The following is a 24105-nucleotide window of genomic DNA, read 5'->3' as shown; positions in this document are numbered from 1 at the left end:
TTGAAACCTTTCCAAATCTCCTCAAGCTTATGCTAAATCCTATTTGGAACTTTTTTCCCCCTTGTCTGCTAGCGCCCAGGGCTTAAGAAAGCCATTTGGACAATGACATATATACTAACACGTCGCAGAGCTCTTTTCTGAAAGGGAAGTGGCAGCTCTGATCACCGGGGCTCACACGAGCAAAACACAACTGCGTACACAAATTTGAATAAAATCAATTTTCCCTTATCCTTCGGGCTCCTAAATCGAGAGGCTATTGCCGAGCGCCGTGGGAAGCTGGGAAAGAACGCGAACTGAGCCTCACCCGGCAGAGCAAGTCTGTGCAGAGGGGGCCGCGAGCGGTTTCAAAGCCTCCGAAGTGCAAAACGCAGAGAGTGAGCGCGGGGTCCCGAGCCACTGGGGCGAAATCCCATATGATGGCTGTCAGTTCAAGCAGCCAGCACAGGAGGGGCACAATTAACAAAACCGTCCGCTCCTTTAACGCCCGGCGACCCGTGCCAACTCCTCTACAGGCAGAGCGCTGACAGGAAAGAAAAAAAGCAAAAGGAGTTAAAGAAACAAAGGAAAGATTCCCTAATTTTCATTTCTTGTTTTCCCCTCTAAGCCTTTCCACACTAAAGGGATTGTCGGAGGCTGGCGTAGGAGCTGCGCGAGGGCCAGGCCGCCATTGGCTGCCCGGTTCGGATGATTTGCATATCGGCTGCTATAAGAGCGGAGGCGGCGCTCGGCGGCGCAGCTCCAGCGAGAAAAGGCGAGGGAGAGGTGTGGGCCGTGGGCGGCATCCACGCGTCCTCAGAGCCCGCCGGCACCTCCAAGCTGCAGCCTGCAGACTTCTCCCGCACACGCCTCGCAAAAAGCGTGCTCTGGGGACCCTGGGACTCACGCCCAGACCTGCAAACCAGAGAGGAATCGCTCCCTCCGCCTTTTGGAATAGCGCTCGGGGCTGGCGGCATGAGTCCAGCGAGGCGCGGGGGAATCCCCTGCCTTTTCCCCCTGCAGCTCTTCAGCCTTTGCTGGGTGCTCTCCGTGGCCCAGAGCAAGACAGTGCGATACAGCACCTTCGAGGAGGATGCCCCCGGAACGGTCATCGGGACCCTGGCTGAAGATCTGCATATGAAAGTGTCCGGAGACACAAGCTTCCGCCTGATGAAGCAGTTCAACAGCTCGCTGATCCGAGTGCGCGAGGGCGACGGGCAGCTGACCGTCGGAGACGCGGGCCTGGACCGCGAGCGGCTGTGCGGCCAGGCCCCGCAGTGCGTGCTGGCCTTCGACGTGGTCAGCTTCTCGCAGGAGCAGTTCCGGCTGGTGCACGTTGAAGTGGAGGTGAGGGACGTCAATGACCACGCGCCGCGCTTTCCCCGGGCCCAGATCCCCGTGGAGGTGTCCGAAGGCGCGGCCGTGGGCACGCGCATACCCTTAGAGGTGCCGGTGGACGAGGACGTGGGCGCCAATGGGCTGCAGAGCGTGCGCCTGGCCGAGCCGCACAGCCCCTTCCGCGTGGAGCTGCAGACGCGCGCGGACGGTGCCCAGTGCGCCGACCTGGTGCTGCTGCAGGAGCTGGACCGCGAGAGCCAGGCCGCCTACAACCTGGAGTTGGTGGCCCAGGACGGAGGCCGCCCGCCGCGCTCCGCCACGGCCGCCCTCAGTGTGCGCGTGCTGGACGCGAACGACCACAGCCCGGCCTTCCCGCAGGGCGCCGTGGCCGAGGTGGAGCTGGCGGAGGACGCGCCCGTGGGCTCGCTACTGCTCGACCTGGACGCGGCGGACCCCGACGAGGGCCCCAACGGCGACGTGGTGTTCGCCTTCGGCTCCCGTACCCCGCCCGAGGCGCGTCGCCTCTTCCGCCTCGATCCGCGCTCGGGCCGCCTCACCCTGGCCGGGCCCGTGGACTACGAGCGCCAGGACACTTACGAACTGGACGTGCGGGCGCAGGACCGCGGCCCCGGGCCCCGCGCCGCCACCTGCAAGGTCATCGTGCGCATCCGCGACGTCAATGACAACGCGCCGGACATCGCCATCACCCCGCTGGCCGCCCCGGGCGCGCCTGTCGCCTCGCCCTTCGCCGCCGCCGCCGCTGCTCTCGGGGGTGCGGACGCGACCTCGTCGACCGGGCCCGGGACGCCAGAGGCCGGAGCCATCTCTCTGGTGCCTGAGGGGGCGGCACGCGAGAGCCTGGTGGCGCTGGTCAGCACCTCGGACAGGGACTCGGGAGCCAACGGGCAGGTGCGCTGCGCCCTCTATGGGCACGAGCACTTCCGACTGCAGCCGGCCTACGCGGGCAGCTACCTGGTGGTGACCGCGGGGTCGCTGGACCGCGAGCGCATCGCCGAGTACAACCTGACCCTGGTGGCCGAGGACCGCGGCGCGCCCCCGCTGCGCACCGTACGGCCCTACCTGGTGCGGGTGAGCGACGAGAACGACAACGAGCCGCTCTTCACGCGGCCGGTCTACGAGGTGTCGGTGCGTGAGAATAACCCGCCCGGGGCTTACTTGGCCACGGTGGCCGCCAGGGACCCGGACCTGGGCCGCAACGGCCAGGTCACCTACCGGCTGCTGGAGGCCGAGGTGGGCCGCGCTGGGGGCGCCGTGTCCACCTATGTCTCGGTGGACCCGGCTACCGGGGCCATCTACGCGCTGCGCAGCTTCGACTATGAGACGCTTCGCCAGCTCGACGTGCGCATCCAGGCGAGCGACGGCGGCTCCCCTCAGCTCTCCAGCAGTGCCCTGGTGCAAGTGCGGGTGCTTGACCAGAACGACCACGCACCGGTCCTGGTGCACCCGGCACCGGCCAACGGCTCCCTGGAAGTGGCGGTCCCCGGGCGCACGGCAAGGGACACGGCCGTGGCGCGCGTGCAGGCCCGGGACGCAGACGAGGGTGCCAACGGGGAGCTGGCATTCGACCTGCTACAGCAGGAGCCGCGAGAAGCCTTCGCCATCGGCAGCCGAACGGGGGAGATCGTGCTCACCGGCGACCTATCTCAGGAGCCGCCCGGCCGAGTATTCCGGGCGTTGCTGGTCGTATCCGACGGCGGCCGGCCCCCGCTCTCCACCACCGCCGCTGTCAGCTTCGTGGTGACAGCAGGAGGCGGGCGCGGGCTGGTGTCGCCAGCCAGTGCAGCGAACTCGGAGCGCTCTCGCCCTCCCGGCTCTCGACTCGCGACGTCGGGGCCGGCGCTACAGTGGGACACGCCGCTGATCGTCATCATCGTGCTGGCCGGGAGCTGCACGCTGCTTCTGGCCGCCATCATCGCCATCGCCACCACCTGCAACCGCCGCAAGAAGGAGGTGCGCAAAGGGGGGCCCCGCCGGGAAGAGCGGCCCGGGGCGGCGGGCGGCGGAGCCTCGGCTCCCGGCTCCCCGGAGGAGGCCGCCCGGGGAGCCGGGCCCAGGCCCAACATGTTCGACGTGCTCACCTTCCCTGGCAGCGGCAAAGCGCCCTTTGGCAGCCCCGCGGCCGACGCGCCCCCGCCCGCGGTCGCCGCGGCCGAAGTGCCGGGCTCGGAGGGCGGCAGTGCCACCGGGGAAAGCTCCTGTCACTTCGAGGGGCAGCAGCGGCTCCGCGGCGCGCACGCCGAGGTGAGGCCTTCCTTCGGCTGGGCGACCCGCTCGGTGCTCCGCGGACAGGCTGGGGGAAGGGACTGGAGGGGTCTGGGTACGCGTGCGTGGGAGAGGCCTAACCTGTCGCCCTTGTGTTTTTGTTTCTCGTCCAACCCTCACCCCTGCTTGCTTTCCCCATTCCCTGCTGCAGCCCTACGGCGCCTCCCCTGGTTTCGGAAAGGAGCCGGCGCCCCCTGTGGCTGTCTGGAAAGGACATTCTTTCAACACCATCTCCGGCCGAGAAGCGGAGAAGTTCAGCGGCAAAGACAGCGGCAAAGGGGACAGTGATTTCAACGATAGCGATTCCGACATCAGCGGGGACGCTCTGAAGAAGGATCTCATCAACCACATGCAGAGTGGTGAGGACTCCTCTTTCCTGCCAATTCAGCCTTTCTTCTCTCCCTCCGTTTCTGCAACAGCCTCTCTTCTCAATCTCCATTCCCGGACCCCCTCCCTCTTTCTCACTTTTTTCTGTCCTTGAGTTCTGGATTCCAGCCTGCCTCAAACATGAATTTCAAAATGCCAAGTCGAGGCAGCTCCACCACCTAAAATAAACCAGACTCCCATCCTGTTAGGTTGCTTTCTGAGAAGAGAAATTCTGCTTATCAATTTTTTTTTCTTTTTTGCTTCCAGCTAAAGCTGAGCCAACTTCGTATTAAAGTGGCTTTGTAGGAACCAATATTCATTTCAGATCCGGAATCAGGGCGTTCATCTTCTTACACGCTTTCCTTTTCAGCCGCCCTGACCCTGTCTGACGCTTTGAAGATGGAGGCGCCGTGTGTGTAATCTCAGTAATCATCGTGCCCTCTTCCTTTCTCTTTTATGTTAGGACTGTGGGCGTGCACCGCGGAGTGTAAGATCCTGGGCCACTCTGACCGCTGCTGGAGCCCCTCCTGCGCTGGAGGGCCCAGCACACATGCTTCCACTCACCCCCCAGCCCAGATGTCGACCTTCTGTAAGAGCACGTCCCTGCCCCGGGATCCTCTGCGTAGGGACAATTACTACCAGGCCCAGCTGCCCAAGACAGTGGGGCTGCAGAGCGTCTATGAGAAAGTGCTACACAGAGACTATGACAGGACAGTCACTCTGCTCTCCCCTCCTCGTCCAGGGAGGCTCCCAGACTTGCAGGAGATTGGGGTACCCCTCTATGAGTCCTCCCCTGGCAGGTACCTGTCCCCAAAGAAGGAAGACAATGAAAATGTGTAATCCCATGCTGCATGTTGTCACGCATATACAGGTCACTCCAAGAAGCCCCTAAGTTATTGACCGGTTTCAGTGTTGTATATAGAAATATGCAAGATGTGCCTTAAAATGAAGTTGTTGGAAGCTATTTCCAATCACATTGGTACTGTTTGGTATTTGCAAACAAAAATGTAGTTAATGTAATTTTTATGAAATGTGTGCAGTATTTAATTCTTATCATGCTATTGACTTTAATTTCCCTTGTGGCTTGCCATTTTCTTAGTGTTTTTAACCTGTACATGGTGTAATGTAATGTTTGTATATAATGAAATTTTGTTATATTTTTATATAATAAAAGCTAAAGTGGAAGTTATTGCCAAAGGAACTGTCTGTAAGACAAAAAAACAAAACATGTTGGAATTACTTAATGGAAATTTATCTTTCACCCGAAACAACCTAGTGTTAGAGAAGTTTTGCCTTGCCAAGTATAACTTGTATATCTTGAGTCTGTGGTAGATTTCAAGTTCAATGTTATTTAATTACATTTGGTTTTCTGTAAACCGTGTCACTTAAAAGCAGAGTAATAAAGGATTTGTCATGTGTTTGAAGAATCTGCTAATTGCTTTTTGTGAACTTACCGACAGTCAGGCATTCACAAAAAATCTGAGTACCAGAATTAAACCTTCTTCAAGTGCTAATTATTTGGGCATTATTAACGTTCACAGCAACAGTAAACCTGTGCGATTTCAAGTATTGGAGTCTCATCCAAGTATTAAAAATATTTGTTGCTTTTGTAAAACATGTGCATATACATCAGGCACTCTATAAAATTCCTGCCCTCATTTATTTACTCAACAAATATTTATGGCGCATCTACCAAAAAGTGGAGGAAAGCTGAGTCTGGACTGTTCATTCACTAATTAAACAAACATCTGTAAAGCCTTTCCTAACTGCAGTAACTCCTCTAGGGTCTGGGGTTTAAGGTTAAGAAGATATAGTCCCAAGAAGCTCTTACCTTAAATATTTAGGATTTTAATATCAAAAAGAGACTCAAACTTATGGGTGAAAAGACATGATGCTTGAGATGTGTTTTAAAATATTCTAGAAGAAAACATGAGACTGTATGAAATGAGATTGAAAGATATATTGATCATGGTCAATGCTAACATTGGTACGTGTGTGTGTGTGAGTGGAGAAGATTATACCAATCTATTTGTGTGTTTGTGTGTGAAAATGTGCGTAATGGAAGTTTTTTTTAAAAAAAAACCACTCAAAAGACCTGTTATAAAATGAAATAAAATTTCATTTTATTTGAAATTAAAATAATAATAATGAGAGCTAACATTTACTGAACACGTTTTTATATGAGCGGAGCTCCTTACAAAGATATTCTGCATGAATTATCTCATTTATTCCTCAAATAACCCCCATGAGATGGCAACTATCATTATTTCCATTTTACAGATAAGGAAACTGGGACACAGAGAGTTTAGGTAAAATGCCCAAAAGTCACACAGCTGGTAAGTGGCCAGGATGAGCTTTAACCCAGATTACTCAAGGCAAGAAAATAAAATAAGCAATGATTTTGTTTGCTTTTTAACTTGAAAGAAACAAAGAGTTAAGTAGAAAAGTCCCAACGCGTCGCCTTTACTGACTGGTTATTGTTCAGCACTTTATATTTGTGAAGTGCCTGTGTTCCTTTATTACTGATGATGGAGAGCGAAGCTCTGTAATGAATAGAGGAGCCCTCGAAGCTGCCTGTTGAATTCATAATTGAAAGCAGTGGTGGCCCCAAGCTGAACAGCAGGGTGGGCACACACGAGTGCTTCGCCACCCGTGGCCTGTGCAAAGTTCAGCGGTTTCTGAAGGCAGCTGAGCTGCACATGAGCCTTACGAGCTCAGAGAGCCCAAACAGACTTCAGGTTCTGGAAGAAAATGTTGGATATGGCCAGGTTACCGGACAGCTACAGAACCGTGATGACCAAGCCCCAGTGGAGAGACCCCAGCTAGACCTCCTCCTATTCTAACATCCAAAGCTTTATTCTTGAGCCAATCTCATCCAATGCAAAGCAGAAAAATGAATAATCCCGCAATGGCAGCCTGAAAGCATCCAATCTCTGAAAGTGTTTGCCAGCTCTTGTCCTTCAAAAGTAAAATAATGTCATTGTCATTATTTTATTTTGTGCTGTGTTAACTATTTCATTGTCCCCAAAATTCAGTTATCAAAATCACTATGACTTCACTGTCCTATTCTTCCCTTAGAGAAATGACCATTAAAAGGCCCGATTTTGCTTGGAACTTTAAAAAAAATCAAAACATAATTCAGTCCTTAAAGTCGTTTGTTTAAACAAAAAAAAAAAGAGGGAAGGGGACTCATCTCAGAGTCAGCCATAGGACCTCTCAGAGAAACAGGAACTATGATGAAAGAAGAACTATGATGAAACTATGAAAGAAGAACTATGATGAAACTATGATGAAAGAAGCTCTCTGCTTTTCTTGAGAAGTGTTGATTCTCAAGCATATTTTTAGGAAAATATATTGCTTTATTAAATTAAATGAGATAATATATATGCAGAATACTTAGGACCACGCCTGGCCTACAGTAATACATTCTATCTTCCTCTTTCCTTGCCTTCCTTTGGAGCCAGTCTCTATCAGTGCAGCCCCACCCACTAAGGAAGATGAAACAGACTCAGGATTTCTGGCCTTGTTCTGACACTGGTTTGCTCTCTTTGCTTCTTTCACTATCACTGTGTAGACCAGGGCCTCATATATAGTCGACACTCTACAAGCAAGTGTGGTTAAATGAACATCACAAGCAAACTCACAAGCCTTAGGGGTTTGTGATGGTGCCACAAGTCTGTCTTTGGAGGTGGGGGCCTACAACCCTGGGGCACCTTCGCAGTGAACACTGGGACATGGAAGGCACTTGGGGAAGTGGGAGGTCACCTTGAAAGAGAAAACTAGAGCCAGACTTTAACTATTTCACTTTTTTATGTCTGGCCCCATTGACCTGGATGTCCTACACTTCTTATAATAAAATATCCATCAAAGAAACCACTTCAGAAAATTAAAATGTAAGTGGTTTCAACATCTATTGAAAAGTGCATTCTGAAACAGCAAAAACAGGATGCATGTCTCCACATACAAATCTACATGCACATGGAAAGAAAAAAATACGTATATATATAATCAGGATGAGTTCCGTGCCACAATTAGCTAAATATCTGGTTTATCTCACTCAGCAAATATACGTTTTTATCATCCAAAAATTCCATTTTAGAAAATAAGCATATTCACTTTAGTACTGAATTCAGTAACAACAGATAACTGGAAATGCTGTAAGTTTTGAAGGCAAACTGAAGCAAAGTAATATAGTACCTGATGGGGCACTGTGCTTTGCAACAGCTCAGAAGGGTTTTGAAAATGCTGTCTAGGTTTCAACAGCTATGCAATAACTCAAGAGAGTATTTATCATTCTGTTTCTTCAGGGGAAATAATCTGCAGTGGAATTCACCACCAGGTTCAAAGTCACCTAATAAGAGAAGAGCAGGCAGAAAGAGACAACAGGCTGTTTTAAAAGCCATCACTTAAACCACCAGATTAAATGTGCTCTTGTAGCAAGGACGGAAAACATCTTCACTCATTATCAGAGTGTGAGATTTGCTCCCTCAAAGCTTGCTTAAGAAATTCCAACAAGTCCAAGTGAAGCCTGCATAGTTTAATGGGGAATTAGGAAAATTCCATTTTCCAACCCAGGATGACACTTGGCTAGATCACGGACACCTCGGACTTGACATGTCCGAATCAAAATCATCCTCCTTCCCTGGCATCATTACCAAAAAACTACCCCTCTGGCAACTGTTTTAAACTCTGCAGTTTTCAGACCAAACCCCAAATACTAAAGTCATTTTAAGATGCCATCGAATTTCTTCCTTCCACTCACCAAGTTCTGTTGATTCCATTTCCTAAATACTGTTTAATTGTCCTTACACTCCATCCCCACTGCTGCCCTCTGCATTCACTTCTGCTGCAGTGGATGCTTCTGGTTGCCCTATGACTGTCTCCATCCAGACATCTGCCTCTGCAGCTTGAGACTTGCTGAGAGCTTGGGGGTCCACCAGTGTTGGGGCCACAGAAGCTTGGTCAGCTTGTACACAGGGCAGTCTGGAAACACTGGGGGTTTAAGAACTGTCCCTCATCCCATTAGGGACAGGCATTGGTGGATAAATATCCCAGCTTTCCCATCCCTTGGGAGGAAAACTCTGAGCTGTATTCTACACAGTTCCCCTGAGGGTCTCAAGTGAATTTGAACCCCAGTTTCTCACAGCAGCATCCTACTCAGCCAGACGCCCTTCACTGGCTGTCCCCCTGCCCTGTCTCACTTTCCCCACTCTGTCACTTGTACTTCCTGGGATCTGCTCTGAAATAAACTTCCTGCACCCAAGCCTTTGTTTTAGTAACCGCTTTTAGGGAGACTATCTAAATCAGGATGGATGCATAAGAACAAGAATAAGGACACCAGTTTTTAGCGATTACTGCATTTTAGGCACTGCACCAAGCACTTTACAGTTAATCCTCACAACCTTACGAGGTAAGTGCTCATTAAACCATTTTACATATGGGGAAAGCGAGACTTGGAGGGGTATGGTAACTTGTCATAGATCACACAAGCTCCTATTAGGAGGAGCTTGGATTTTAAAAAGATCTTTCTGATACAGAATAAGACATCCTGCCTTATATGAACTCTCATTGTTTCTTTCCTGGGTTCCAGCATGAGTCTCCTATCTGCTCTCCCTGGATTCACTACCTGTTTCCCTTCACTCCATCCTCCACACTGCTGCCATAAAGACCTTTTCTAAAATCTGATTTTGTCACTCGTCTGATTAATACCCTCATGACTTTCCATCACCTCTAGGATAAAGTCTGCAGGGCTGTCCATGGCATCTCAGGCCCTCAGTCCTCTGGTCCCTTCCTCCTTCCCCAGACTGGGTACTGGTCCCCCTACTCCCCAGCATCCACCTGGAACTTCAGCCAGAAGGATCTACTTGTGTTTCACCTTTCCTTCCTGGTCCATTTGCCTAGGATGACATTCTAGTTCCTCTTCTCTTCTCCCCACTCCATCCTTTCTCTTTTCTGGCTCTTTTTCTTATCCATCAAAATTATTCAAGAATCACGTCAGCCCCTCTCCCAGCCAGCAGCCAGACAAGGCACAGTGACTTGTGTGCTTCCTCAGCACTTCCTCAGCACGTAGCCTCACCTACCTATCTCCCCACTCCTGGCCCATGAAATCAAGGTCTGTCTGTGTCTTTCATCTCTCCATCCCCAGCACCTGGATCACTGGCTGGTCCCTAAGAAAGATTCAATAAAGGCACTTGCTGAGTGGAATGATTCACTGAGCCAAGCACAAAAGGTCATGGTTACACACCACAACCAAGAGACTCTGCATCTACAAGTCAGCAGACTTCCCTACAGGGGGACTGTGCTAAATCTGCCTCCAGAATCAGAATCAGAGGTGACCGAGAGGTTCAGCGTCTTATCTACCCAGCTTAGTGCTTAGAGGATTCAGAAGCTGCACAAGCCCTGACCATATAAGTCACCGTAATTATTGAAGGAGAGGCCCTCCCCATCTTCTAGTTTCAGCGCAGCAGCATCTCTTCAGACCCAACTCAAGAGATTCCCAGAAGTTGGTACCTGAAGCCACATGGCTCAAATAATCCAGATAATTGTCAAATCTCCACTTTGTTCCAGGCACACACAGCAAACAGCGAAGTTTGATGAAGGCATCAAATCGCTTATTATGCTAAATGTTAGATATTAATCTCTTATTTTATTGAGGCTGTCTAGTTTGCCAAATTTTCTCCCTATCAATTCTAGGAAAGTAGCTGTTGAGGGGCGAGGATTTGCTCCAAATGAATGTCACTAGATCATGAGAAGGGCTGAGCTGTTGGTGGCGGTAGATACCTGGCTGGGAATGGAATCTCAATTTTATTCAGCAACTGACTTTCTGTCAACACTTAACCTCCTTGTGATCCATTCTGCTTATCTGCCAAAAGCCCTTCACCACCAGCCTCACCGGAGTGCGAGAACAAACTCATGAAGTACAGCAAGAAGGCTAAGCACTGGGTCAGCCATCTTCCTGCGTTAAAGAAATTCAGTGTCACCACTCTGTCCTTGGACCACTCTGTCCCTGGCTTTCCTCCCTATGCTTGTGGTGGAACATCTCCCAGGCTATGTTTACACCCAAAAGCTAGTAAAAATCACATTCTACTAATTATTTAGATATTTTTAGGTACCCATATGGGACTCTTAATTCTTCATAAATCCTTCAATTCTTCCTTTTACTTGGGTGATTGTCTTAACTCACTTGGGTGGTTAAGTTTCTGAGCAGCACAGCCTGAGTCAGGGATTCTTTTATTTTTTTAATTTCATTTCATTTAATTTTTTATACGGCAGGTTTTTATTAGTTATCTATTTTATACATATTGGTGTATATATGTTAATCCCAATCTCCCAATTCATCCCACCACCACCACCCGCCCCCCACCCCTGGCTTTCCCCCCTTGGTGTCCATACGTTTGTTCTCTACATCTGTGTCACAATTTCTGCCTTCAAAACTGGTTCAACCGTACAATTTTTCTAGATTCCACATATATGTGTTAATATACAATACTTATTTTTCTCTTTCTGACTTACTTCACTCTGTATGACAGTCTCTAGGTCCATCCACATCTCTACAAATGACCCAGTTTTGTTCCTTTTTATGGCTGAGTAATATTCCAATGTATATATGTGCCACATCTTCTTTATCCATTCATCTGTCAATGGGCATTTAGGTTGCTTCCATGACCTGGCTATTGTAAACAGTGCTGCAATGAACATTGGGGTGCATGTTCTTTTTTTGGATTATGGTTTTCTCAGGGTATATGCCCAGTAATGGGATTGCTGGGTCATATGGTAGTTCTATTTTTAGTTTTTTAAAGAAGCTCCATACTGTTCTCCATAGTGGCTGTATCAATTTACATTCCCACCAACAGTGCAAGAGGGTTCCTTTTTCTCCACACCCTCTCCAGAATTTGTTTTTTGTAGATTTTCTGATGATGCCCATTCTAATCCGTGTGAGGTGATACCTCATTGTAGTTTTGATTTGCATTTCTCTAATAATTAGTGATGTTCAGCAGCTTTTCGTGTGCCTCTTGGCCATCTGTATGTCGATTTAGGTCTTCTGCCCATTTTTTGATTGGGTTGTTTGTTTTTTTAATATTGAGCTGCATGAGTTGTTTTTATATTTTGAAGACTAATCCTTTGTCCATTGATTCATTTGCAAATATTTTCTTCCACTCTGAGAGCTGTCTTTTTGTCTTGTTTGTAGTTTCCTTTGCTGTGCAAAAGCTTTTAAGTTTCATGAGGTCCCATTTGTTTATTTTTGGTTTTATTTCCATTACTCTAGAAGGTGGGTCAAAAATGATCTTGCTGTGATTTATGTGAAAGAGTGTTCTTCCTATGTTTTCCTCTAAGAGTTTTATAGTGTCTGGTCTTATATTTAGGTCTTTAATCCATTTTGAGTTTATTTTTGTGTATGGTGTTAGGTAGTATTCTAATGTGATTCTGTTACATGTAGCTGCCCAGTTTTCCCAGCACCACTTATTGAAGAGACTGTCTTTTCTCCATTGTATATTCTTGCCTCCTTTGTCATAGATTAGTTGACTATAGGTGCGTGGGTTTATCTCTGGGCTTTCTATCCTCTTCCATTGATCTATATTTCTGTTTTTGTACCAGTACCATACTGTCTTGATTACTGTAGTTTTGTAATATAGTCTAAAGTCAGGGAGCCTGATTCCTCCAGCTCTGATTTTTTTTCCCTCAAGATTGCTTTGGCTATTTTGGGTCTTTTGTGTCTCCATACAAATTTTAAGATATTTTGTTCTAGTTCTGTAAAAAATGCCATTGGTAATTTGATAGGGATTGCACTGAATCTGTAGATTGCTTTGGGTAGTATAGTCATTTTCACAATATTGATTCTTCCACTCCAAGAACGTGGTATATCTCTCCATCTGTTTGTGTCATCTTTGATTTCTTTTCTCAGTGTCTTTTGAAGATCATTTATTGAGAAATTGCTCTCAGAAGAGGAGAGAAGGCAGCTGGAGACCGCAGGGAATGAAAGCTCAACACAGTCATGGTCTCAGTTTCAGCCTGATCCCACCTGAGCTTTGGAGCACAAAGTGGTTCTCTCTGGAGGCAATGGGCCAGGCTTTCCTACCCTATGTCAGTCATTGGTTTCTGGATAAGAAAGGGGGTACATTGCATCACCTCCCATGGCAAGGAGGCTCCTGGTAGGCTGAGGGCAATTCTCGCAAGAAGGGACCAATCACAAGCCTTTGGCAGCCAGTATGGTAGCTAGGAATGAGTGCACAGTCTATATGGGTGCATGTGGGCGAGGCGCCAATAGTATCCCCTCTATTTGTTGATTTCAAATCAGAACCACCTGGAGGGTTTGTTAAAACAGAGCGCTGGGCTGCAGCCCAGAAGTATCTGACACAACAGGATTGGGGTGAGGTCCTATAGTTTGCATTTCTAACATATTCCCTTTTCTAATAAGTTCTAATGCCACTGGCCCAAGGACCACCCTGCAGAACCACTGCACTATAGAAACTATGCAGTGCTGAGCCCAGACATACCTTCTGACCTGCTGTGACTGTCAGGTTTCACCCGGGAGAATTTCAGCTGTAGAATATAATTGTCAACCAGCGTCTGCAGAATGTTCAGCTCTACAATTGTCGCAAACACAAAAAGCAGGCATACAACCCCTTTAGAGAGAAGGTAAAATGGTGAGTGTGGAGGTTAAAGCTAAAAAGGCAAGGCCATGTCTCCTCTACCAAGCCATCATCAACACCATGTTCCCTGCCTCCATCCTCCCACCCTCCCCCCTCACAGCACACAGGTGGGAAGGTGAGGGGTGAGGCAAAAGGGGAAGTGAAGAAGTCAGCTGATAGCAGTTCAAGGCTGCTCACAGGTGGTTAGGCTCTCTTTGGAGCACTGAGTGACACACCTCATCAGGGACCCAGACCAATGGGCATATCCAAAGAGGATGGTTTAGGAGATAAGGAGACTCATTGCAATAATGCTTCATGAAGGAAGTTTGGTAAACAATCTATAATGATGCAAGACACGCAAAACTAAGAAGGGCTACTTCAAGAAGCAGTAAATCCTTGTCACTGGAAACTTTCATGCAAGGACGTGACAATCAGCTGATGGAATGAGCAGGTAGGGGATCTGATTTGGGGATTAGATGAGGTAACCTTTAAGCGTCCTTCTAAGCCTATTTGTTATTAGTTTATGCAAATTCCTCGATATGCCCTTTCTCCCACTCTCCAGATGTTCTTAACGTTCTCTCCTGCTCTACCTGATCCTCAAATGATAGAAAGTTGAGCACGCTAGCTTTTATTCCAGTTGGCTTATAAGAGCCCCTACATTCCTTCCCATTTTCTGAGAAGAGCCACAGTAATTCCTGCTTTCCTGGTTGGAAACTTAGCTGATCTGGGAGACTAGCTCTGTTATTTTCTCCTTGTATGGTATAAAGCCCAAGGCTTGTCCCTGTGAAGTTGCCTTTAACTTGTTATAAGGTATTTTCTAAGCCATTTTATAAAATACGCTGCTCACACTGACAGCTCCCTGAGAGCAGATCACGATGAGTGGCTCCATCTTACAGGGAGGGAAACTGAGCAAAGGATCATCAGAAGCAGGTGTCTTCCCAGCCTTTTCCTTAGCCCTACCACCTCACCACTCTCCTTATTGCCTATTAAATGGGGATATTTTTTCAGGAAAAGTCTCCAGGCTTATGTTGATTTTAAATCATTTAAGGATTGAGTCCCTGGGGTTGTGTTTTGGCCGACCTCCTGCATTTGCTCATCCCAGACCCATGTTCTAGAATTCAAAGGCGCGGTGATTCATTTCTGCTTTTCAGCCTCACTAATCAGAGAAGCGTATTGCTCTTGCCATACGCTGAGTGATATAACGGAAATTTCTAGGTTGAGGGCATTAGATTCAGATGCAGCACACACAAAAAATTGTCAGGCAATCTGATTTACTGTAGCTGGAGAGATTGGGAAGAAAAAAAGAGCAAGACTGGCTTGTCTGTGCTCTTTCTTACTCCTGACTATAGACCCAAACAACTGCCAATTTGCTTGACCAAGTCATCTGTGTGGGCATTGCTAGGGTCCCGTAACTCCAGCCGGACAAGAAGGACTGAACAGGCCTGGGCAGTCCACAGACAACCAGTTTATAAGGAGCATCAAGATCCCCATGAAATGAAACTAGATCTGGAAAATTATAGTTTCCAGAACCCCTCTCAAAAAGAGTCAGCATGGGACTTCCCTGGTGGCTCAGTGGTTAAGAATCCGCCTGCCAATGCGGCAGACACAGGTTCAAGCCCTGGTCCAGGAAGATCCCACATGTCCCAGAGCAACAAAGCCCATGTGCCACAACTACTGAGCATGAGCTCTAGAGCCCGTGAGCCACAACTATTGAGCCCGCGTGCCACAACTACCGAAGACCACACGCCTAGAGCCTGTGTTCCACAACAAGAGAAGCCACTGCAATGAGAAGCCCACGCACAGCAACGAAGACCCAATGCAGCCAAAAATAGATAAGTAAATAAATTTATATTTAAAAAAACATATTTACATTAGATTAGTAGTATTTTTTAAAAAAAGGAGTCAGCCTGTGGTTGGCATATTGGAATGGGGGGTCTTGGGGTGGGATGGGGGGAGATCAGCTGCAAAACTGCCTTCTAAGGAGCATTTATGCATTAACTGTGTTGCTTTTTGTTTGCTGAATGGGGCAGGCAAGATTGGGGAGAGATGAACTGCTGGGAGGAGGAGAGGTAATTGTCCTTCCCTGGCCTTTCCTCACTGCCATCCTTCAAAATAAATGTGAAATGAATATTTAAAGGATATAGGCTTAGGGGGACTTAAATCTTGTTTGTAATGTTTTCTTTCTTTTATTTAAATAGATCTACAATGAATATGGCAAAGGATTAACATTTGTCAATTCTGGTTGGTAAGGCACATGCGTGTTTGTTTTTTTTATTCTTTCAACTACAACAAAAAAGTATGACTTTGAAGAATCACTCTATTTATTAGCTTGAGCAGGGCTTCTGTGTGTCTTTATCCCACAATATTACCATTGCCACCATCCCCAACCTGTACTTCTTATCCTCAACTGAATACTGCTCTGGGCAGGATAAAGATCAACATATGAGTGGTGACTATAGTCACAGACCTAAAGCTATGAGCATATGGATTCCCTGGTCAGAGAGAAGCACATGAGGGTCAGAGATGCAAGGATGATGCCTCTAGCAGCCCATCTCTCTTCCATGGACCAACTCAGAGTCAGCGACATCACTCACAGCCAGCCGTATGGAGGGGAGAGGACCACCCTTACAGGGCAGTGTTCATGCTACAATGGGCTTGGGACTAGGCCAGGATCTGTGGGGCCACTAAGAGCTCTGACAACATAGGATAGGCCATCTTCCCAAGACTGCATGTAGACACTTCCTTATGAATGATAGCTTTACAATATCCACACCCCTGCGAGTAAGCTTGGTCTCGTTTTATTTTGAAGAACCCCACCCGTTCAAATACAAAACATGTAGGGAAGAGATCTAGGGGTCCCCTAGAATCTTTTAGAAGGTCCACAAGAGAAAAACTATTTTCATAATAATACTAAGATGTTACCTGCCTTTTTTTTCACTGTGTTGACATTTCCTCTGACAACGCAAAAGAAAAGCTAGATGAAACTACGGTTGCCTTAGCATGAATCAAGGCAGGGGTGCCAAACCACTAACCATTGTATTCCTTGCACTTGCAGAAAGAATGTCCTCAAGAATGACCTTCATGAAGCAGTAATAATTATTAATTTTATTAAACCTCAACCGTATATAGTATGTATTTTTTTAATATGTTATGTGACAAAATGGGAAGTACATACAGAACACCTGTGTTTAGACAGAAGTACAATGGTTGTCTCAAGGAAAAGCATTGATGTGAATGAGCTGCAGGCTGAACCAGCTCTTTTTTCATGGAACACCATTTCAACTGGAAGGAATGACTGGCAGACAAACTATGGTTATTTGGGCTTGGGTATGAACAAAGTGAGTCTACCACTTTGAGGGAGACAACAGATAGTGCTTGTTCCAATAATAAAATTTAAACTTTCAAGGGAAAATTAGAATTTTGGAAAACCTGTGAGCTTAACAGCTCTCCAGTACTTAAAGACTTTTTAAATGAGATTGGTTGTGATATTAAGAAATGTGAATGTTCCAAATTTAGGTGATCTGTGTAACTCAGTGACATTTTTCATGTGATCAATGCATGATGTTAAAAAGGCATGCATGGGGCTTCCCTGGTGGCGCAGTGGTTGAGAGTCTGCCTGCTAATGCAGGGGACACGGGTTCGAGCCCTGGTCTGGGAGGATCCCACATGCTGTGGAGCAACTAGGCCCGTGAGCCACAACTACTGAGCCTGCGCGTCTGGAGGCTGTGCTCCGCAACAAGAGAGGCCACGAAAGTGAGAGGCCCGCACACCGCGATGAAGAGTGGCCCCCGCTTGCCACAACTAGAGAAAGCCCTTGCACAGAAATGAAGACCCAACACAGCAAAAATAAATAAATAAATTACTAAACTCCTACCCCCAGCATCTTAAAAAAAAAAAAAAAAAAAGGCATGCATGGGTAAATGATTCATTCATTCAAAGTGCAAGACAAACCAATGAATTTTAATGTAATAACAGATAATGAAAATTTCATTGGTATGGTTTCCGATTCCAGATTGCAACAAGCCTTTAGGAAACTATCACTTGTAGAATTTTGGTATAGTAGCAAAGAGGACCACTACTATAAAAAAAGGCTAGTAAAATACTCTTTCCTTTTTCAACTACATATCTGTGTGATGACAGATTTTCTTCATATATTGAATACTTGAACCAAAACAATACTTTCCAACAGTATAAATACAGAAGCAATTATGAAAATTTAATTATCTTCTTTTAAGCCAGACATTAAAGACATTTGCAGAAATGCAAAACAATGCCCCTTTCCCATAATTTTTTGTTTTTAAAATATATTTTTATAATAATTATGTTATTTTGTTAATATGTTTTTGGTTTATTATTGTTATTTTAAGTTACTAGTTTAAAATTTTCTCAGGTTTAATTTTTCATATATACATCATTCATATAGACGTAACCTACATTAAAAAAAGGTCTTTGGGGTCCTAAATAAATTTTAAGAGTGTAAAGAGGTCTTGAGACCAAAAAATTTGCTAATCACTGGATTAGGGCATTATGTGAAGATTGAGTATATATATATATAAAATGTCTGACTTATAAATAGTGCTCAGTTATAATATTAATAATCTGCACGTATTTATTATGTACAGACACTGTTATAAGTGTTTGTTTAATCCTCACACACCTCTATGAGATAAGTACCACCATTATCTTTTTACAGATGAGGAAAATGAGGAACAGAGATGTTAAACAAACTGCCCAAGTAGTAAATGGTAGGGCTGGGATTCCCAATCCCTATATTATACTGTTGGTGTTGATGTTGGTAATGGTTGTAAATTAGATTCTATAGTTTCAGGTTACTAACTATAATTGTTTTCCCCAAGCCTTTTATAAGGTCTTATTTAATATTCCAAATTAGTCTCAAATGTGTTATAGGATATTAGGGGACTGGAATAAAGGAATGGTATTAATAGAGAAAACAGTACCCCCTCCCATTCTTGTGGTAGAAACCATATAGATTCACAGAGCTCAGAAGAATCAACTGAAAAGTCCAGCTGTCCTTCCTTATGGAGAGATTTTTCCCTCCATAATCAATCTAAAGGACTCATATTGCATTTGTTAAGTAAAAGGGTACTTTCCCTATACCTGCATCCTGGCCCTCAAAAAAATGACAATCTAATTAAGGGGATAAAACAAATATATGAAATAACAGCTAGAACAGATGACAGTACCTAATTAAGTGCTAAATTAACATGAAACCAGATTGAACCTTTTTTTAAAAGAGCTTCTCTTAGATGATTCCGAAAATACTTTAGGATCTACGGTGCCTCTGGGTCATAATTAAGAACAGTAATTATTATTGTACTCCTGATGTCACAGAACTCTGAATTAAATTCTTTCACATCTCAGTTTAGCAAGCTTTTTTCCTCCACTACAGATCCAGGCTTTGATTTTCAGTTTTCCCCACATACACCGTAAAGCGCTTTTTTCAGGATGTTTCTCTGTGTTTCCATCAGCCACCAGCCCCTCACTCAGAGAAGATTTTTCTGTGTACCTTTGGAATGGTGTTGAGGACATTTGTTACAACAAACAGAGCCCTTTTTATGGGTGATGCCTGTCAGGTACTGGCACCAACAGGAATTGGACTTCTCTGGGCTACTGGGCTACTTTTCTTTCACACACATTGTGGATTTTGTGTCTGGCCAGATCTCCTTTCTGTTTTGACTTACAGACGTTTAAAAGCCAAGTTTGTTATCTTCTTGTTATAGGTTTCTGTTTGGACCTCATTCTCAACTCCTTTTTAAGTTATTTGCTTTCTTCTTTTCTTCCTCATTGTCATCTTGCTATCTTGTATTTTAGTTATCCTTGAAAACTCTTCTAAGTCCTTTGCAGGAATAAGATGGGTTATAAGTAACCATTCTGTTCTGTCACCAACTAGCAATATGACCTGAGCAAGACCTTCAGCTCTGGGCTTCTGTCTGTAAAATGCTTACCTCCAAGGTGCCTTCCAACTCCGGTTATGATTCTCAGTAGCGGATATCAGAGAATTAGGGCAAACAAGATGTTTCAGGGCCAAGCTTACAAATTGAAATGTGCACTAAAGAAGAACTTGCTGGGGTCCTTCTCAGACGTTACCAATCAACAAGTTTCTGGAAAGGGGTGCAAATAGTGGAAGGTGGAAATGTTACCATCACAATACTTCCCTCTGGTCCTAACCTGTGCCAAGGACATTTTCAAGACCTGAACATCTACTTTGTTCAAGGTAGGATGCTAGGAGAAAGGATGGGGAACAAAATCAATGAGATCTGGTCCCTGCATTTGAGAAGCTTGTCAAGTAAGGGAGACAAACTCTTAGGAAGAGAAAACAAGGGAGGGAGGGCTGAGAAAGGGAAGAAGTGCCAAGCGAGGGATGCTTAAAGGGCCAGAGCTCCTTTAGCGTCTCGGGAGCTAAAGCACGGCCAGCCCTGACCGGAAGAGCAGTGCTGAGGGGCCAGGGGACCCCTCCTTGGCTGCCCTGTGGTGGCAGCAGAAGAGGAGCCCCTGAGGGGAAAGAGGCAGCTCACCCGGCTGCAGGTGTCAGGGCTCCATTCATGCGAATCCATAATAATAATAACTTCACACGCGAGTTAACTTATCTTTCCAGGCTCTGCCAAGTTTACGTGCCAGATGGTCCTTGCCTCCTACATCTGATTTACTGTAGGGCAGACCAGTTGTGCCTCAGCCCAGGGCAGGCCCACATCTGGCAGCCAGTTGGTAAAAATCTCTGCATACAACACTCGCGCCCCCATATCCTATTCCCCAGAGCAATTCTCTTCCTATCTGTCAAGGTTTTTTATATGTTTTTCTCTTCTTGGCTTATTTCTAGGACTATTTTGAATATCTGTCAGCAACAGATCTGCTTAAGCACCTTTATGTTGAGGAAAGGCTCTTACTGTGATATACAAGTAATGCAACTACCGTATTTCATAGTAAAAATACACACGGATGAAGTACAGAGGCAGACGCGGTAGACTTCCTACTTCCCTTTTCCCTGTGTTTGTAGGATCCCAATTTCATTTGGGGAGGCAATTTGCTCCAGGAAGGACCTCAGCCCCCAGCTTCAAAAGATGTGCACTGATTGATTCAAGGTGACCCCATTCCTCTTTCTAGTAATTGGATAGGTTGTGTGAAGGTGAAACAGGAGTAGCCAATGGTACATAAGTGAAAGTCTGCTGGGGAGCTTCTGGAAATAATTGTACTCCCTCTCTAAAAGAGAGAGAGAGAGAAAGATACCAAGATAAATAAAAACATACATGCACCCAAAGACTAGTACCCAAGTTTCATAGCAGCTTTATTCATAATAGCCAAAAACCTGAAACAATCCAAATACCTACCAGAAGGTGAATGGATAAACAAGTCCTAGTATTTTCAAACAATGGAATTATTAGTAACAAAAAAGAGTGAACTAACTGATACATGCAACAACACTGATGAATCTCAAAATCTTTATGCAGAACCAAGAGTCCATACTGTGTGTTCTATTTTCATGAAGGTCTAGAAAAGATAATTTGATGTATAGAGATAGAAATCAGAGAATAGTTGCTGGCCGTTGGTGGGGGGGATTGACTGGGGAGAGGCTCAAAGTAACTTTTAGGGGTGATGTTCTGTATCTTGATTGTGGTGATGATTATACACATGTATATATTTGTCAAAACTCATCTGACCATACACTCAAAGTAGGTGCAATTTATAGTATGAAATTATATCTCAATATACTTGAAATTAAAAAAAAAAAGAAGCAGTGTCACTTTGGCAGCACAGAATGTAAGGGGAAAAAAAGTCAAAAAAAAGAGAAAGAATAATCTACATACGCCTCAGGTATCCTTTGAGTTTCTTTTCTATGCATTTGTATGCAAATAGTTGTAGTTGGTATGTGTGTTTTTAACATAAATGTAGCAGTTTTGTAACTTGATTTTTTTAAATTTATGCTCCCTTTGAGAGCAGGGACTGACTGAAAGAAGCAGACCAGCCTACAAAAGGGCAAGTCAACGTACCGTAGCCACAATAAAATTTTTTTTAATTTTTAAAAAATTTTGCTCTCTTTTTCTGCTCCCATTTTTGCTCCCGTTTTTGCTCTCTTATGTCTTAGGGATTTTTTGAAACTACTGCTATGTATTGCATTGTGTGAATATATTATTCCACTACTGATGGGATATTCAAAGGATATAGAATTTTTAAGATAAGCGTCATTTCAGAATAAATATAAATATTTATCCTCATAAATAAATATAAATATTTATAAATGTCCATCATAAATGTCTCTCATAAATGTCTCTCATGCAAGGCAACGTTAATTCTGTTAGCAAAGATGCCTCAGAGTGATGATTCAAAAGATGTGCCAATTTTATCTTTTGAAAAATACCAATAGGCTGTACCAATTCACTCTCCCATCAACATGAGAGTACCAGTTTCCCACACCCTCCTTAGAAAAGTCATGGTGATCGACCTCTCAGATGATAAGGATAAACCCAAGCAAGTCCCTTCCAGAGATGGATTTAGTGCTGGGCAGGGGACCCAGTTCTGGGCTAATGAAACACAAAGAGAAATCTGCCTGAGGAAACTTCTGGAAAGATTTCCTTATTCCTAAAAGGGTCACAAAAAGAAGATTCCCTCTTCCTCTGAAATTGATCAGGACTGCATGTGGCACCTGGAATTGCCTCAACCCTCTTGCCACTAAGAGGAAAATCTTAAGAAAAGTTTCGCAGAGCAAAAGAAGGAACCTGGGTTCCTGATGTTACTACAAACCACTGAAGTTTCCACACCTGGAACCGGCTGTCCCTCTAGACTTTTGGTTATGATAGATCACAAATCCACTAATTCCTCAAGGCAGTTGAAGTCATGTCTTTGTACTATTACTTGCAGCCAAACTTTCTATGTGCCATTATTGAAAGGTTTTCACTTTTTAAAATTGTTGTCAATCTTATTATGGGTAAAAATTGATATTGCATTCTTATTTTAATTTGCAATTTCCTTTCCTTAATAATGTTGAGTATTTTTCACATGCATAGTGACCTTTTATATTTCTTCTATTGTGAATTGCCTATTCATATTCCTTCCTCATTTTTCTTTTTTTTTCTTTTAAGAATTTTTTTAACATCTTTATTGGAGTATAATTGCTTTACAATGGTGTGTTAGTTTCTGCTTTATAACAAAGTGAATCAGTTATACATATGCATGTGTTCCCATATCTCTTCCCTCTTGCATCTCCCTCCCTCACACCCTCCCTATCCCACCCCTCTAGGTGGTCACAAAGCACCGAGCTGATCTCCTTGTGCTATGCAGTTGCTTCCCACTAGCTATCTATTTTACGTTTGGTAGTGTATATATGTCCATGCCACTATCTCACTTCGTCCCAGCTTACCCTTCCCCCTCCCCATACTGCCTCATTTCTCTATGGAGTTTTCTGTTGACTTATGAGTTAGGTATTATGTACATTAATCTTTTATGTATTTTTATCTTGAAAACTTTTCTGCCCATAGAGAAGTTTTTTTTTAATGTAGTCAGATCCAGCAATGATTTCTTTTTTGATTTGTTGGTCTGTGTCTTATATAAGAAGGCCTTCTCCATTTCAACATGATCAAAAAATATTATCCTATATTTTCTTTCAATGATTTATATTTAGATCTTATGATTAGCTTTTTAATACATCACTAATTTACTTTTGTGATGGTATAACATTGAAACCTAACTTTCTTTTCCAAAATGAATAGGTAATTATCTCAACATTTTTTGAACATCATTTCCCCACTAACTGAAATGTCATCTTTATCATAATGTCCCATAAATTGATTCTTCTGTTCCCAGATCCCGTAACCTGTATTACTAATGTATTTGTCAGTTTTTGGACCAACACCACACAGTTTCAATTATTAAATTTTGGAAGCATATTTTCATTTCCGGTAGGCAAGCCATTCCTCTTTTTTTTTTTTTTTTTTTTTTTTTTGTGGTACGCGGGCCTCTCACTGCTGGGGCCCCTCCCGCTGCAGAGCACAGGCTCCAGACGCGCAGGCTCAGCGGCCATGGCTCACGGGCCCAGCCGCTCCGCGGGATGTGGGATCTTCCCGGACCAGGGCACAAACCCGTGTCCCCTGCATCAGCAGGCGGACTCCCAACCACTGCACCACCAGGGAAGCCCAAGCCATTCCTCTTTTACTTCTTCAAGTGTTTCTCAGGCTTAAAGTGTTCTCATGCTTCTTTCCTCCCATATCAATTTTGGAATAAGTTTGCCAAATCCTGGGAATTTTATTTGGATTGTACTGACTTTGTAGGCTGATTGGGGAAGAACTCTCAGTATACAATGTTGATTTATTCCACCTAGGAAGTGTCTCTCCTTTCATTTAGGATTTGTTTTGTTTTGTTTTATAATGTTCTCAGTTTCATTTTATAGTTCTTTGTTCATTCCAGTCTTGCCCATTTCTGGTTCGGTTTATCATATCCATATTCTTGGTATTTTCTGGGGTCTGTTGCTATTGTGAATGTGATTTGGATCTTTTATCCTTTT

The 24105-nt window shown here is 45.1% G+C and overlaps 1 protein-coding gene across 2 annotated transcripts; it reads left to right on the top strand.

Moving 5' to 3' along the window:
• The first annotated feature begins 750 nt into the window (after positions 1–750).
• On the top strand, positions 751–5354 carry LOC307176805 (protocadherin-8). 2 transcript variants are annotated; one of them, XM_079903270.1, is made up of 3 exons: positions 751–3285; positions 3749–3956; positions 4427–5354. In XM_079903270.1, exons 1-3 carry the CDS (start codon positions 952–954, stop codon positions 4801–4803), a joined length of 2919 nt encoding a protein of 972 aa, XP_079759396.1. In that variant the 5' UTR covers positions 751–951; the 3' UTR covers positions 4804–5354. The 2 variants fall into 2 exon arrangements, with proteins under 2 accessions (XP_079759396.1, XP_079759395.1); XM_079903269.1 differs by having other exon boundaries at positions 751–3576.
• The last annotated feature ends 18751 nt before the right edge of the window (positions 5355–24105 follow it).

The sequence above is a fragment of the Stenella coeruleoalba genome (genome assembly GCF_951394435.1).
Source record: "Stenella coeruleoalba genome assembly, chromosome: 18".
In the NCBI taxonomy this organism is placed as follows: domain Eukaryota; kingdom Metazoa; phylum Chordata; class Mammalia; order Artiodactyla; family Delphinidae; genus Stenella; species Stenella coeruleoalba.
This window is presented reverse-complemented; position numbering and strand designations above follow the sequence as displayed.

Bases quoted from the DNA above. Each gene is read 5' to 3' on its own strand.
- LOC307176805 (XM_079903269.1), top strand. From the start codon at position 952: ATGAGTCCAGCGAGGCGCGGGGGAATCCCCTGCCTTTTCCCCCTGCAG. The intron at 3,577-3,748 runs GTGAGGCCTTCC...TCCCTGCTGCAG, and splicing joins TCCGCGGCGCGCACGCCGAG to CCCTACGGCGCCTCCCCTGG. The intron at 3,957-4,426 runs GTGAGGACTCCT...CTTTTATGTTAG, and splicing joins CATCAACCACATGCAGAGTG to GACTGTGGGCGTGCACCGCG.